The sequence below is a fragment of the Alligator mississippiensis genome, chromosome 3, assembly GCF_030867095.1.
Source record: "Alligator mississippiensis isolate rAllMis1 chromosome 3, rAllMis1, whole genome shotgun sequence".
Lineage (NCBI taxonomy): Eukaryota > Metazoa > Chordata > Crocodylia > Alligatoridae > Alligator > Alligator mississippiensis.
The window spans coordinates 80,230,064-80,247,500 of record NC_081826.1 but is presented as its reverse complement, the minus strand read 5'-3'; the positions used below and the strand labels follow the sequence as shown (position 1 = coordinate 80,247,500).

The 17,437-nt window shown below is 42.6% G+C and overlaps 1 protein-coding gene across 1 annotated transcript in view; it reads right to left on the bottom strand.

Annotated features, from left to right (window-relative positions):
- The window catches only part of CCDC178 (coiled-coil domain containing 178), a 381,945-nt gene that overhangs the window by 202,759 nt on the left and 161,749 nt on the right, over window positions 1-17,437 (bottom strand). Inside the window, exon 17 of the mRNA XM_059724137.1 lies at window positions 11,659-11,818. Coding sequence (XP_059580120.1) covers window positions 11,659-11,818 — 160 coding nt within the window. The remainder of the gene's footprint in view (window positions 1-11,658; window positions 11,819-17,437) is intronic.

Genomic DNA, 17,437 nt, shown 5'->3' with positions numbered 1-17,437 from the left:
TGGAAAAAAATTTAGACCAAATCTCCAGAAATGCAAACTCTCAGAGTTAGTGAAATAAATTGTGCATGCCCAGGATGCAGTTTTCAAATGTTCATTATTTTCTTTCTTGCTGATTTTTTTAAAATTGTAGCCATGATTGGAATTTTCAACAGAATTATTTCAGATGTCAAGTTTCAAAGTTCCATGGGGTTTTCAATTCACTGTATGGCAGTAAACTGTAGGAAGTGCCTTTTTACTCCTGTGTTATGTATCAGTACTCAAAGGCCGTGTCCAGACAAGCACAGATATGTGGATATGCTGACCCATCTGTAGCGCCACACACCACACACACAGGCATTCCCCACACTGCTACCTTGCCCACACCAAAAAAAAATGTGGGGCAACACATGGCAGTAGCATGCAACCAAAACTGGAGCCTGGCTAGTTAGAGCCATGCCCCGGCTGCTGGCCAGCCTTTCTGCTGTGGCTGCAGCCCCGGGAAGCCCTCAGGACCCCAGGTAAGGCTGTTAAGGCCAGCATAATTGCTGGCCCCAGATACCTCTAGCTCACCTGGGGTAACCTGCCACACACCAGAGCATGCATGGCACAGGTGTTCCCAATGGACAAGTAGCAGCGGCACAAGTCCCCGGGGAAACAAACATCAGTGCTTGTCTAGACATGGTCAAAAACTGCAAGAGGCACTTTCTTTCAAATCAAAAAAAAAAAGAAAAGAAAAGAAAGCAAACAGAAAATAAAAAAACAATTCCCCTCTTCCCCCCTAATCTCTCTCTCTCCCCCCCACTCCGCTCCCACTCACAACCAAGTAAACACAACCAAGACAGAATCCCAAACCTTCAGGCAAAGATCAACATTTTATTTTAAAAGGTTATGAGTAAGGGAGATGTAATAAAAATATTTTTGAGCTTTAAATGTAGCTTTCACTACCTGACACCATACGCAATATTTTTTCATATATTTTTTACGTCTACTTTTACAAGTTAGGGTTACTGTATTTTTGACATATGCTCACCTCTCTTTGAGAACAAAAAAGACAAAACTAACTTTTAAAAAATTCCCCTCCAATATTCCTTCCATTCTCACTCAGAATGTTATGATGATACCCAGTCTACAATTGTACAACATATTCCTCAGGAGGGCAGGTGTGCAACTTCCCTATAAGCCAATAAAATCAGATGGTGGGATGGTTATTTGGGTAATACTACCGGAACTCCCCACAGGACAGCATGTAAGTCACATTCACGATATGTTAAGTCTATCCAGGAGCAGGGAGCAAGATTCAGAAGTCTATCTTGTAACATGGGACTCCCACATACCAGTGTAGCACACTGTTGGAAGCCACTGAGTCAACTAATTAAAGACAATTTTATAGCCAGACGATTTGTTACCCTTACCCTGCACACACAAAAAATAGCCTAAAGGGAACAGTGGCTCTTTTCAGCTTAAAAAAAAAAATCCTCTGCATTTTGCCACATCTTAAAATGAAATGCTTTGTATATTCCACAACACATCTTTTACTGTTTAATGTTTTTTTTTGGTACAGATATGCTGAAGACTGTCCTGAAAATAACAACTATAGTAACATTCAAAGCAATGGATACAAAAAAAAGAAAATGACCTAAATAGATCTAGAATAAATCACAAAAGAAAGCTAGTATTTTTTTTTTATATTGTTAAGCAACATATTTGGTCTAATTCAGCTTCTCCCTAAGTATTTTTATTATATGTACCATCATCGGGGTATCATGTTTCTATAACTGCCACTCCAGAAATCTGTCACTTTGTAAATTCTTTCATTAACATCTCTAGCTAGTGAAACTCCGTATCATGACTTGGTATTAGAGTTAAGTAAAAAATGTCAGGTGGAACATTTCTCAAATGGAACATGTCATTTTATTAAAACCAAAACTTCCCACAGTAATGCATGGATTTGATTTCAGGAAAACAGTCTCCCCATATGTACATAATGACATTAATTATTTTCAGAATGAATTTTGATTATTTGTTTTAAATAACGGTTTCAAAATCTCTTTTACATTATAATTCACTATCAGTCAAAATCAAAATAAAACATTTTGATTTACACACAATGGCATTTTTATTTGAAATATAATTTCTTCAATCAAAAGTAAAGTGAAACACATTTCTGAATTTGTAGAATTGCCCACAATGCAAATTTGGGTTCCCACACACAGCTCCAATTCAGTATTTCTTACACTTTAACATTTTTACTTAATGATTAAGAGAAAGAAAACATCACTTACTAAAGGAATCATGTCCAAACAAATATATTTTTATCTTGGATGTTTCCATTCAATAATAGATTAAACAGTTTTAAGTAAATGAATTTTGTTTTTAAAAATATATAGTGAGTTTATTATCATCACCATAGTACCATATAATACTCAAATTATTTACTAGAATATCTTCTTGAGCAATTATTGGGCATGTAGGATGTTTAGAATTAAATTAATATTAATTTATAGAAATAGACAGTTATGCCTGTTGCTACCCTTTGGAAGGAAAATAAATGTCAATACGTCTAATGCCACGATATGTCAGGATGCTGTGGGCCACAGGCTCTCTTTCAGGTTATCACAAATCCAATTCTTTATATGCAATTATGTCTATTTGACAGGTACATAAATCACCATTTCAGAAGTACAAAGTCAGACTTTGCTTGAAAGAAGCCTTAAACAGAGAACTATATTTAAATTTTGGTTCTTTAGGTCATTCAAAATTCTTTGTTTCATCTTAAATATTATTTGCAAATACCTGAGTTGAACATACACTAATCATTTTAGAAACAGGGAGTAACCATTTGAAGCAGATTTACATTAGGGATAAAAGAATGTAGTATCAGGGGATCACCCCTAATAATATTTATTGGAAATATCATTTATAGACAGTGCAACAGTGTGTAATGCAAAAGAATGCTTATCTAGTTAAATATTAAGTTCTGTGCCAATGTATATACTATAGGTGTAATATACATTTTGGGACAACACATTTTTTTATATTTGTGGGAAGTAAAATTTAAAGATGCTATGACAGCAGCTATAAATAAAATATGACTGACAAGTACATTTTGATCATTGTGCAGTTAAGTTTGCCACATTAAGCAGTATGTGCATCAGAAAAGCAAAAGGCACATATACTTTTTGGCTGTGATGCATCATTTCAGCAATATTTATGCATCTTACCACTTTGGAGCACACTCTTCTGCTATGACATGGCATGTCAGTGCTCTGCTATAACTGACTTGCCTCTCCACCCAGGTCACATTCTAGATCCACTGCCTCTGGGGTAACAATAGCCCAGATAAATGCCTGTCTGGATAACAATGATTAACACAAAATCCTCTACACCTCCTTGCATACATTCCAGGTTTGACTTTTGTGATCCTTTAGGCTGTATCGAGACGAGTGAGCACGTGCCTGTTGTGGTACCTCAAAGCAGTTTGAGACACTGCAGGAGGCATGCCATGAATGAAAAAATGTTCCCCACACTGCATATTTACAGCATGGGCTCTAAATTTGATACCAGGAAATCCTGGAATGAAAAGAAAACATGCTGCGATAAAGTGGCATGCCTGGAGACAAACAGAGCCTGGGTCCTCCAAGATGATGCTCTAGCACCCGGCCAGAGTGTCCATATGTCTGCCACATTCCCCTGCTGCTCCAGCATGCTGCCTCACCATGCTGGAGCAAATAGAAGTGGGGCAAGGCTGGCAGCGGTGGCTTGGACCAAGGCTCTGTCCCTTGTAAGTGGGGATGTGGGGGTGGGGGGGACTGGGGGGCTTCTGGGGGGTTTGTGAGTGTGGGGTTCATGGGTGTATGTGTGTGGGGGGGTTGTGGGGAGGTTTGCAGGGGGGGCTGCCACCCCCCCACCCTGCCACCCCCCCTGAGGCACATAGCCCCTGGCTATGGTAACAGCAGCCAACCAGGTCATTGGAGCACTCACAGCTCACTGCAGGCAGTCCCATGGCAGTGTGGCACCGCCTGAGACCCAGTGGCTACACATGACGAATGGAGGTGGCCCACTGGTGCACACCTTTGGACAGGACTGGGATGACTCCTACCATGACGTGGTGCTCCTGGCACTGCACATAGAAGCTAGCTGCCATTGGGCTGGGCCCAACATTCCACATGCTCAGCCCGATGGCACATTGCTTCTGTGTACAGTACCAGGAACACCAGGTTGTGGCAGGAGCTGTCCTGGTCCTGTTCGAAGATGCAGAACAGTAAGTCAGGCCGGGCCAGCTCTGTTCACTGTGTGCAGCCACTGGATCTCTGCAGAGCTCTGCCTGCAGCAGACTATGAGTGCCCTGATGCCCTGGCTGGCTGCTGCTGCCAGTGCCAGGAGATGTGTGCTGCAAGGGGGTAGGCGCGTGGTGCCCCCCCCCAAAACCACCCCCTACCCCTTGGCTGCAGTGGGGGGCACATGCACAGGCACAGACACAGACCTAGACCAGAGGAGCAGCCTCAGCCTGCACCCACAGATATCCAGAGGTAAAAAAACCTAGTGCAGTGCACACTCAGGCAGCATGTCCTTGCAGTGTGGAGAACATTGGACTGTGCAGTATGTGGTGCTGCAAACATGTTTGCAGTGCCACACACCACACAACCGTGCTCATCTGGATGTTCCCTACATGATCGGCAAGTTATCTGGTAATCAGCTATACTTTTAGAGGCAGCTGTGAGGTACAAGATTCATTCAGGGGTTTAGGAAAACATATATTTTCACTCTTCATACAAATATAAACGTGTGTAAGAAAACCAGAGGCAAGCATATTATCCACGTCTAGTCTAGAGAAAGAAGAAAAAATCTGTCCAATAAAAATGGGGTGGTCTCAGGTGCCCAATGGGTGTACTGGAGTAGTATGGGTAGAAACAGTTTTTCTGCAAAAATCTCTACTATCAAGTAAATTGGAGATATTAAGAACCTTATTATTGGTTTGTTCCAACCACTCTAACGTTTTTTGTCAGATGGATTTTTGTCAGAACTGGATTTTACCATCTTATATCAACATATGTTATGCTAAGTGATATTAAAACTTTTTTTAGTGCTGAACAAATTTCTTACAGTGATACTGGTATGGTTAACAGTACTTCAGGATAGCTTAATCAATCTAGCACCATTTGCCAGCTGAGATACACTGCCAACCTCATCCTTTCACGAATCTCAGCATTAGTCATTGTTAGGCAAAAAAACATTCCTCCACTGTCCAAGGACATTTTAAGTTTATCAGGTTAGTTTCATGGAGTGTATACATGTTAGAGTTAAGGAAACACATTATTGTATTGAGTCCATTCGTGAGTACAGGTGACAAGACATGAGGGAAATTTAGAAGATACCTAGACTGACCTATTTAATGATATGATAGAGCTCAAACAGATATCACAGATCAAAATACTAATATTTTGATCTGTTTCTCTGCTAGCCACCATTTATGCATGTAGAACTTGTATGTGAAGGAAATCAGCCACCAAACATTTTAAAAAGAGACAAATGAAATCAAAGCAATAATCAAATACCTCCAAAGAAAAGCCTGATACCAAAGGAAATCCACAAGGAGATCATGACAGGATTGGGGGATAACACCACATCATATACCATAGTAAAAAACCCCAGAAAACCTGGGCAGTTGAAAGCAAAAGAGAAATACTACTGAGGGAAAGCCATGATCTAGATACTTCAGAGAGACCGCTACCTCAGAATAAGTTGATGCCATCTACAGGATGGTAATGAGTGACAGAAGATCAACAGCTAGGCACATCAATGAGAGCAGGACACGAGAACGGTACAAAACATGCTCAATGAAGATTTTGGTATGAGTAAAGTGTCAATAGATTTCTACCCAGAATGCCGAGCGCTGACATGATAGTTCTAAGGAGCATTTGGAGAAATTTAGAGAACCCGGAAAAATTCATGAGCAGAACTGTGATTCAGGATGAGGTATGACTTCACCATTTTGATCCTAAGATCAAACAGCATATTATGCAATGGAAACACAGTATCATCTCACAAGGAAATCAGAAAGATTGCATTAGCTGGTAAAGCACCATTGTGTTATTTCGGACAACAAAGTGGTGATCGTGACTTACTGCTCCTCAAGAGACAAGACTGTCTAATGAGTATTATGTGAGACTGAATTGCTGCACTTTTCAGAAACCATCAAGGACAAGAACCATGGAAAACATGTCAAAGACAATGCATGACCCCACATATCCCAAGTTGCAGTGATCACAGCAATCAAATATAATTTTGAACTGCTTCTCCATCCAGGCTCTTGACTAGATTTGGCTCCCCCAGATTTCTGTCCATTCCTCAAACTGGAAAGAGTTTAAATGAGAATGAAGTGATTTCAGCAGTCAGTGAGTTTCTTCTAGATATGCTGGACAAGGACTTCTACAGAAAGACAACCTGCAACAGCACTGAGTCAAGAGCACTGATATCACAGGGAATTGTACTGAAAAGTAAATGGTTGAATGCAAACAATGCTTCTTTCATTATCAGCCTAGAAACTTTATGAATGCCCTTTGTAAACATGGTTTTTAACACAGCACAAATTGGAAAGATCCACCACTTCAGGTGATGTCCATACTTCTCATTTTATCTCAGACTCACAAGATTTGTTAATCTGTTAGGAGACTGTTGTTAATAAGCTTCAGGACATGTGGCTCTCGTGTGGTAGAAATATAAAGTAACCAGGCACTTGTGTTCATCTGAGATAATGAAATGCCAAGGATATGCTCCTACTCAGCAGAAGCAGTGCACTATTATACAACATTTGTTATGGCTTTTCACAGTTTTTATGATTAGTAAAATCATGCTAGGAACATGAAAAACTGACCAAGGCATAGGTTAAAGAAAATTCAAAGACTTATCAAGCCTTAACTGAAATAAAAGAATGTCCAGGTGAACAAGAATGTGTAGTGAAATCCAGGAAAATAGTTTTGACACTGTAGACAGCCAAGCCTTTTATCATATATGAGAGTGATAGCTATTTAGCCAATGATCTATCTCCTGCAGCACTGAGGAAGACATCAGCCTTTTTGGGACACAATTCTTCCAATTCTACTACTTCCTTCTGGATTGCTATTGTTATTGATTCTCAGATATTTCCAAAACTGCATTATTACTCTTGAAGGCTATAGTAGAAACATGTCAAACATATGGCTGCAGTGCCAGTCTAGCTGACTCACTGAGCCACTGGAAATTAGGGTGTGGGGCTGAGAGCATGGTCTGCCATCGAATTTAGGGCCCTTGGGACCCAGTAAACATGGCAATTGGCAACAGGAGGGCAAGCACACAGCCCCTGTTACCTTGCAGCCACTTGGGCACTGCCTTACCTCCCTGACTGTTGGCCCTTCCCATACATCCCATGCTGGAGCTGTCACCACAACATGGAACATGAGGTGATGGCAACTCTAGCTTTGGCATGGGGTAACACAGTGAGGGCTGGAGCCACTGCCACATGTGCCAGGTCAGAGTCAGAGCTACTGCTGCTATCACCTTCACATGCTCTAGGTCAGAGCTGGAACTGGATCTGTTACCATTGCTGCTACTGTCACCACTTCCTCATGGTCCATGCTGGATCCAGCTCACAAGAAGCTGGAAACCAGTTTCGGGGAAACCAGCACGGGTTCGTAGCAGGTAGATCATGCCTGAATAATCTAGTCTCTTTTTCTGACCAGGTTACAAAACACCTGGACGCAGGAGTAGGGGTTGACGTCGTTTACTTAGACTTCAGGAAGGCCTTTGATACAGTATCCCACCCCATACTGGTGAACAAGTTAAGAGGCTGTGACTTGGACGACTACACAGTCCGGTGGGTGGCAAATTGGCTAGAGGGCCGTACCCAGAGAGTCGCAGTGGATGGGTCGGTATCGACCTGGAAGGGTGTGGGGAGTGGGGTCCTGCAGGGCTCGGTCTTTGGACCGATACTCTTCAATGTCTTCATCAGCGACTTGGACGAGGGAGTGAAGTGTACTCTGTCCAAGTTTGCGGATGACACAAAACTGTGGGGAGAGGTGGACACACCGGAGGGCAGGGAACAACTACAAGCAGACCTGGACAGGTTGGACATATGGGCGGAAAACAACAGAATGCAATTCAACAAGGAGAAATGCCAAGTGCTGCACCTAGGGAGGAAAAATGTCCAGCATACCTACTGCCTAGGAAATGACCTGCTTGGAGGCACGGAAGCGGAAAGGGATCTTGGAGTCCTAGTGGACTCCAAGATGAACATGAGTCGTCAGTGTGACGAAGTCATCAGAAAAGCTAATGGCACTTTATCGTGCATCAGCAGATGCATGACGAACAGAACCAAGGAGGTGATACTTCCCCTCTATCGGGCGCTGGTCAGACCGCAGTTGGAATACTGCGTGCAATTTTGGGCGCCGCACTTCAAGAGGGATGTAGATAACCTGGAGAGGGTCCAGAGAAGGGCCACTTGTATGGTTAAGGGCTTGCAGGCCAAGCCCTATGAGGAGAGACTAGGGCACCTGGACCTCTTCAGCCTCTGCAAGAGAAGGTTGAGAGGCGACCTTGTGGCTGCCTATAAGTTCATCAAGGGGGCACAGAAGGGAATTGGTGAGGCTTTACTCACCAAGGCGCCCCTGGGGGTTACAAGAAATAATGGCCACAAGCTAGCAGAAAGCAGATTTAGACTAGACATTAGGAAGAACTTCTTCACAGTTAGAGTGGCCAAGGTCTGGAATGAGCTCCCAAGGGAGGTGGTGCTCTCCCCTACCCTGGGGGTCTTCAAGAGGAGGTTAGATAGGCATCTAGCTGGGGTCATCTAAACCCAGCACTCTTTCCTGCCTATGCAGGGGGTCGGACTCGATGATCTACTGAGGTCCCTTCCAACCCTAACATCTATGAATCTATGAAGCCCTGCAGGCAGGATTGGGCTTGGGGAACATGGCAAGTTTGACATCCCTGCTATAGTATATGCTCACCCTACACTGAAAACTAGTGTGGGCAAATGGAAAATGAGCTAACTTTTTCTCCCTGTTATTTTCAAGAGCTATAAAATACAGGGTGAATGTCTGGATTTGTAGGCACTTGTATTTGTGGGTCCACAAAACAGTACAACAGCATAATGAGGGGGTTACCACATGCTCTGAGACTAGCTGATGTAGCTTCTGTACTCCTCAATGAATGAATGGCATCAGCCTAATGCCTTGATTATTCATTTAAGGGAAAAAAGATTTTAGGGTTTGCATTAGGGTGAATCTGAGTCAGGATTTAGCAAGAAAGTTGGTCACATTACCACTTATCAAAAATCACATTACCACACCCGACAAAAATGGTTGTCATGAAATAATTGCAAATACAGGTGTGATGGGGATCTGTCAACCCTGCTTGCATTATATCAGGAGAACTGTGAACTTAAAGGTCAGAGTTCTGTGTGATCACACATGGGAGAGTTGTGTATAAGATTCCTAAGGAAGATGTGCATGTTAATCAGACATGAGGAATTATATGTATTTGTAAACTGAGATCTTTTGGGGACAGAAGACAGATGGTGGCATGCAACAACCAGGCTATTCAGTGGCATCGCCTCAAGACCAGTGCAAGTTCAAAACGATTAACCCACAGAGAGAAATATGAGACCCAAGAGATAACAGATAATTGTATCAAGGCAAGTACCTTAAGTTTTCAAAGGTCAAGAAATCTTCATGTGCGTCCTTAATTTTTCATAGCTAAATTACTAAGTCAGGGGTGGGCAATTATTTTGGGTGGAGGGCCACTTACCCAGTTTTGGAAGGCTGTCAAGGGCTGCATGGGTAGCCCCGCTCCTTGACAGGTGCCCTGCCCCTTGACAGGTGCCCCGCCCCCTGGTCACCATCTTGGGACCAACGTCCCAATGTCAGTACCGGTGGGGCCCAGAGAGGGGCACAGGACAGCAGGGGTCTGTGGAGCCAGGGTGGGCTGCACCAGCAGGGAGTGGGGAGCTGGCCCAGCTCCAAAGATCCCCTGCTAGCTGGGACCCCGCGCTCCTGCCACCCTGCTCTGGGTGCCACCGGCACTGGCCCTGGGACACCAGTGCGGGCCCTGTGCTCCCACTAGCTCCCCACCCGCTCACACCCAGTGCCCCCCAGCCCTGTGGTATAGGCAGGGGGCAGCACACAGCCCCGACCCCCTGCTCACCAGCAGAGAAGAAGCTGGTGCTGAGCGTGGGGAAAAGCGGCCCCTCCCCTGCCCCACACCCGGTGCCCCATGCTGCAGGCACTCGTAGCCTGCATGGGGATGTCCGGGGCAGGCACAGGCACAGGCAGCCCCGTGTGGGCTGCAAGCAGCTGCAGCACAGGGCACCGGGCATGGGTGGGGAGGGGCTGCTTCCCCCCCCCACGGTCCTCCCTTGCCTGGGGTCCCCCCCCTTACCTGAGCTTCCTGTGCTGGGGCAAACACGTGCTCCCAGCCCAGAAACCATGGCTGGGGCTTCTGGCTGGGGGGCAGGGCTGGGCAGGCCCCGTTGTTGTTGGAGCATGCTGGGCTTCCCCTGGGTCCTACTGCCCTTGGTTCCTGTCATTTTTTGACAGGAACCAAGGGCAGACAAATATTAATTTTCTACATTTTGCCCACCCCTGTACTAAGTAGTATGCATAGTTGGGATAGGCAAAGTAGTATCATAGTTGGGCTAGCTGCATAATTGGAATAGAGTTAGATAAGCCTTCAGATGCAAGAAATTCTTCACATGAGAATGTCTTGCATCTGAAATCTTGTCGAACTCTACCCCAACTATATAGTTGGTCCAATAAAAGGTATCACCCTAAGAAATCCTTGTCTCTCATATCATTTCTGTACCATCACACCTACAACATCACTCTTACACTACCATTAACCATATATGTACTTTTTAATAGTGCTAATTTAAAAGAAAACACAACAAATAAAAATGTAACATGGTTAATGTAAACAAAAGCAAAAATTAAAGCAATTATCCATTTTCTTAAAAAGAAAAATTAATGTGTGAGAACAATTCAGTAATAAATTTACGAGATTTCAAGACATTTAATCTTTCTGAAGAGCTTTATACCCAGAGCCCCTATCCTTTCTATATATCTATTCCACAAGGCTCTGGTTCTGTAATTAAATTTCCACAAACTCAACTTCCAACTACTTAGTTTCAATTGCAATATCAGAGCTCCAGTCAAATATCATACAGAAGATAATACTGTATTACAGAATAGCTGCTCCCTGTCAATTAACAACAAATGTATCAGTTAGCTAGATGCCAGATTTCTTTCATTGCCTCCTGAAGAAGGCTATAGTTTCCACAAGTAAAAAGTCAGGCTTTCCATTTTACTCTCCTTTAACACTTTAAGCACAAGTAAAAAACAAACAAACATACAAACAAACAAATACAAAAAGCAAAACCACCCTAAAGCTGCAATGTTAAATTAATTTTAATATGGTAAAGGATGTTACTTTATTAATTAAAAATAAGATCAGGACCAATCCTACAAGTACTAATACAGAAAAATACCAATGGATTTCAATGGCAGTGTTGCTTCAATTCTGACAAGATTGCATATTAAACATTTGATAAAAATTTAGTACTTGAAGTACTTAAAATGTCAGTAACTACTCAAATTAGATGTAATAGTTTTATTTTCATTTTAAAATACTAGCTCTAACAGTACCTACCCTCAAATCTTCCAGATCTTTTTGTCTAATCCATAGTAATTCTCCATATATTTTCTCCTCATACTTTATTCTCTTTTCATATTTTTCCAGTTCATCTTGGAGATGATCAGTTATCATCTGAGAAGTCTGCTGCTTAAACTTTACAACATTTAAATTTTCCCTTTAAAAAGAACAGAAAAATATTCTCAATAAAAATTTAAAATATGTTTCTGATTTTTCTGGAACACCTCATAGTTTAATGTTATCACAAATAAATAGAAAAGAAAAACTAATCTCACATACACTAATGCCCTTTTGAAAATTTTTGAGCCATATGACAGATCTACCATCACATCTTTAGATCAAATCACCTCCACTTTGTCCATTAATATATCTTCAACAGGACTACTAACTTGTAAACTCTTAGGCTAAGTACAGACAGTCAAAAAGCCCAAGCCTGAATCAATTCAGTCTTTGCAGGCTAGTCTAAGATGCACAGACTGAACTGAGAAGCAAGTGAACACACATTCATTTCTGATTCCAGAAATGTAGCCACATGCCTGCAGTGGCTCATATCGGGGGGGGGGGGGGGGGAAGGCGTGCCTAAAGCATGCCTTCCTGCTTGGCTGGCGCAGGCAGTTTGGGCCAAGACCTGTGAGGTGGGGCTTGCAGGGGAGGTGCAAAGCATCTTGGGAGGCTGCAGAACTGTGAGTTAACTTGAATCTGGAGGGGGTCTGGAACAGAAATTTAACAAACTGATTTAATTTCAATCAGTTAAGTCTGGTACTACATCCATCCAGGTTTATCTGAAACTGGTTTCAATAATTTTGAAAGCAATTTATGTGCACCGAACTTCTGTTGTGTTATAAATTTAAACCAGTTTCTGATCACTTTTGCTGATTTATGTGTAATTTCTGTCCCTAGCCCTTAGTAACTTGCAAAACAACTACTATTTTAAAAATAATTTTCCATGAGAAAGACTGATTTCCCCACACTCCTCCAAATATACTGGTCTGAGAGACAGAACAGTTGGTAATAAACCCTGGATGTGAGATAGGTTGAACATCCTATGTCACATGACTTAGAGTTAAAGAAAAAAAAAAAGATTTACATAAATATAAAATCTGCCAATGTCATGTCATACTGGTTTTCACCCTGGATCAATCCCTTCACATGATGTCTTAAAATTGTACCTTTCAGATTAACATGAAAGCTACCACAGGCAATTTTAGAGGTTTCTGAAATATAGCTGTTATAATTTATCTTTCTCTCAAAAGTCTGTATATATATATCTGTGTTACTAAGGGACCCTCATTTAGATAGAAGGATATTGAAAAATAGAACATTTTTTTTTAATTCTGTAAAATATAATAGTATACCAGAGATCCTATAGAAAATATAGTAGTTGATCATGTAATGAAAGACTAACATGACAACAAAGATGCACAATGTCAAATGAACATTTCACAGGCAATTTTTTTTCTGGCATTTCCTAACTATTAAAAATTTTACTGAAGAATCAGTCTTTTTACCTCATCTTTATATAAAATTTTCTATTTAAAAAAAAAAGAAACTGAAAAAATAAATGTTCCATCATTTAAGACCATACTTACTCTATCTGAGCTATAAGCAGGATTGGAAACTAGATCCGTCATACATACCTCTACTATATGAGGTAAGAGAGTAAATGTTAACTGTGTTAAGCTGTTATCTTCTATGTAAACCAGGGGTGGGAAAAATATGGCCTGCAGGCTGGATATGGCCCACCGGGTGATTTCATCCAGCCTGCAGGCAGGTGCCTATCAATTCACTGTACCCAGCCTGGCCCCAGGCGGCCCCTGCTGTGCTGTCAAGAGGCTGAGCCCCACTCACTTTCGCGGAAGCAGCACACGCTATACTCCCACACAAAGGATGGTCTTGACCCCAGCCCCGTGGGTGGGGAAGTGGCAACAGCAGGTGGAGGAAGGGCAGTGGCAGCAGGTGGGAGGAAGCAGAGGTGGGTGGGGGAAAGGGAAGCAGCGGTGGTGGCAGCCGGGGGAGGGAGAAGTGGCAACAATTAGGCAGTGGAGGGAAAAGCAGCAAAGAGTAGGCAATGGAGGAAAAAGCGGCAGAGAGCAGATGGGCAGCAGGGAAACTGTGGTGGGTGGGAGCACAAGGCCTGTGCTGGTGCCCCAGGACTGCTGGGGGTCCAGGGTGGGCTGGCAGGAGCACAGAGCCAGGGCCAGCAGGCGCGTGGAGTCTTCCTGGCTCCATTGCGCAGGGCTCCCTGGGTTCTCCACCCGAGCTGTGTGCCACCAGAGGGAGCGCTGTGCAATGGAACCAGCAGCCCAGCCCCGCTCACCGCCACGTGCAGGTCATGGAGAATGGTGGGGAGCTCTGCGCTATGGAGACAGGCCAGCTTCGCCCCTCTCCCTGCCTCCCTGGCTGAGCCCCTTGACCAGCACCGCTAGCTTCATCACGCAGGGCTCCGGCAGAGAACCAGGGCACTGCATTTGAGCCCTGTACAATGGAGCCAGCGGCCCAGACACATGCAGTCCTGGGGCTCACTGGGACCGCATGCTGCCAGGGGCCTAAACCTGCCACAGGTCATGAGCGCCCCGAGGACCTACCACCTGCTGCTACCGCTGGCAGCAGGGGCTATGCATAATGTCGGGGGCATGCGTGAGGCAGGCATTTGTAGGGAGCCCCCACACACACCCCTCACCATACACATGCACCCACACACCTCAATGCACACCCCACACACATAGCTCCCCAGCCACACACCCCTACAGCCCCCCAGAAACCCCATACACATTCACACCCTTCTTCACACCCCCCCCACACACACACACCCATGCCCCTGACACCACCACAATATACAGGAGTAAGACTTAAGGTTGAGCTATTATGCAATAGCCTCTATACACACTATGCAAACACAAATCAGGACAAAAATATATTTTTTAATAAAATTAAAATATGTTATAGTAGATGTTTGATTCTTAGTATATAATTTGGGTTTTTTCCAGTTCCAAGATAGCAAACCCCTGTCCCAAAAGGAGTCCTTCTGGGGGTAAGGGGAGGGACTTCCAGTCTCAAGATGGCAACCGGGGGCGGGGCTCCTGTTAAGGGGCGGGGCTACCATCACAGCCCTCAACAGCTCATCAGAACTCATTAAATGACCCTACAACCAAGATAACTGCCCACCCCTGAAACTAACCAACCAAGGCAAATAAAACACATGCTTTTCCAGTGGGGTTTAAGAGTTATTTGCTGATAGCAGAGAAATGTTATTATTCATAAACCTTCACTTCACTATCAATCTTCGGAGGACAATCTCTCTAACACTTATATACCCTTTCACCTCATCTCCTTAACCTTTCACATCTTACCTTGTATCCTTTTGTTCCTATTCCTACCCCTCTACATACAAACACAGACACACACACATCTAGACCCATTATATGGGCTCTGAGTGCAGCAAAAAGAGAACAACTCAAGTACAATTGAATCTGTACGTTCTCCCTACGTTTAATAGCACAGAATTCAGTTTTCCATGATTTCAAGTAAAGATGTGAAGGTCCATCCTAAGGCAAACGACCTTTTGGGCTAGCATAATTACAACATGCTAGCCAACAGTACCCAAGGGAATGATATGGCTAGCACAACATCTAGCTGGTTTTGAATCCCCCACTGGAAAGACAAGGTGCACATTTAAACATGAATGATTAGAAGCAACTCTCAGCACAAGTCTATAACAGGTGTCAAACTCATAGCTCAGGAGCCATAAACATGATGTCTTAGCTGTATGGGGCAGAGCAGTTATCTTCTTCTTGTCCTCCAAGTCTCAATAAGACCAAGGGAGAAAGAATATGATATCTTCTTTATTGGAAATACCAGTTCCTGGTACACTGTATTTTTTTTTTTTTTGGGGGGGGGGGGGGGGATTTCTTTCCCCTTCAGTCTGAATTAAAAGCAATAAAAGTTTTCCACATCAGCTGATGATCATTATTAGGTTGTCTTGGCTGGATTTCAACTAGAACGTCTATGGTGTCTTTCCTTGTTTTTTTAGTTGCACAGCCACTGATATTCTAGAAAAATATTCAACTAGGTATAATGTTGTTTTGGTAACATTTAAGTCAACATTTCTAATTCATTCTTGCAGTTTGTTTAGGCTTTTACTACCTGTTCGGAGTTTTAAAAAATGAATGACATACTATTATTTAGATGGAAATATGAGGAAGTGAAAAGAAAGCAACAACTACACACAAAGGTAGTTTCTCCATCAAGCCAGACAAAAATCAGCATCTGACCAAAAAAAAAAAGCCCATTGCCTCTAACTGTTTCCCAGCAGTGTCCATGTTTTCTTCATAGGAACAGAAACTCATATGCCATTATTCTGCTGATAAACACACTGAAAACAGGTAAAGTACTTGAAATTTGATCCCTTAACTAAGAGACTGGAACAAATTCAAACAGAACAGATTATTTCCTGCTGCCTTCCTTAATTTTTCAGATCTTCACTTATCGTTGAATGGAACACTCTCTTCACAGACAGAGTAAGCTGAAGGAAATGCTGGGGACCAGTGGCAAACCTATCCCACAACACATTAGTAGCATTTTTCTGAATATTACTATTACTGAAACTATAACAAGCACCTCCTACCCCCAAAAGTAGAAGCTTCAATTCAAACAGAAGAATGTGTTTAACATTTAACTATTCACATTACCCAGGAAATAATAAAAAATGGCTCAAATGATAGTTTTCTTTATGGTAATTTGATGGAAAGCCAGCATATTGGTTAAATTATAAAAAGCATTAATAAATTTACAGAAGTTAAAACAAAAAAGATCCTTGCTTCTGCACATTGTCACCAGTGATCCTCACTAATAGGAAGTAGCAAGCAATGAAAAAGAAACTTGCTCTCCTGTTTTACCCCGCTTTTTTTTTTTTTTTTTTTTAATACAGGCTGTATGCTCCAACAATCACAGAGGCCATAAGTGCACTGTCCTAGTTTTCCAGCAAGTCACATGGTAGAGGAATTCCAATGTGCTATATGCTCTCTGTGGAGAGGAGAATGAAAAAAGGTTGGGGAATAAGTGACTTCAGTAATTTAGATAACACATCTTGAAGAGCCATTTTTCTTGGTTTCGTAATTCAGTCACAAATACAATCCCTTGGAAGAAGGAACTCAAGAAATATGCAAAGTTTCCTTTCTAGAATTGCAAATATGACTTTCTGTTTCAAGAATGTAAGCAACAGAATTTGCTGAGAAATCACTCCTCAGAGGATGTGCTGAATTTGAGAAGTATTTAGATTCAGGGAGTTATACTGATAGACACCAACAAGCCCCGTAAGTTACACTGAAACTTTCCGTTATTATTTTGTTTCCTAACCAGAACAATGGAATAAGGATATATTTAAAAATCACTGACATCAATTGAACAGATATTAATAACTATTAGGTGCAAGGCCCTTGGAAGCAAAAAGGGGGTCTGAATATTGTTCTCTTGTGCTCTTTGAAACCATTTGTCTAGAGGCCTGAATTCTGGATTCATTTGAATCATTGTTCTTAAATCAAAAGTTGAGAGCACACAACAGTTTTAGGCAGTTGAGTTTAAATAACTGTAGAAAACTACTTTATAACAGTTGAGAATCACTGTGCTACATGTACAACTAAGGTGCTGTGGCACCCTAGGATGCCTTGAAATCCTTTCAAGAGTGTGGTACGGTGTCACACAATGTTAGTAATGTTAGTTGTGCAAACATGATTCACAAAATAAACCTAGAGGCTGTGTCCACACAAGCATGGATGTT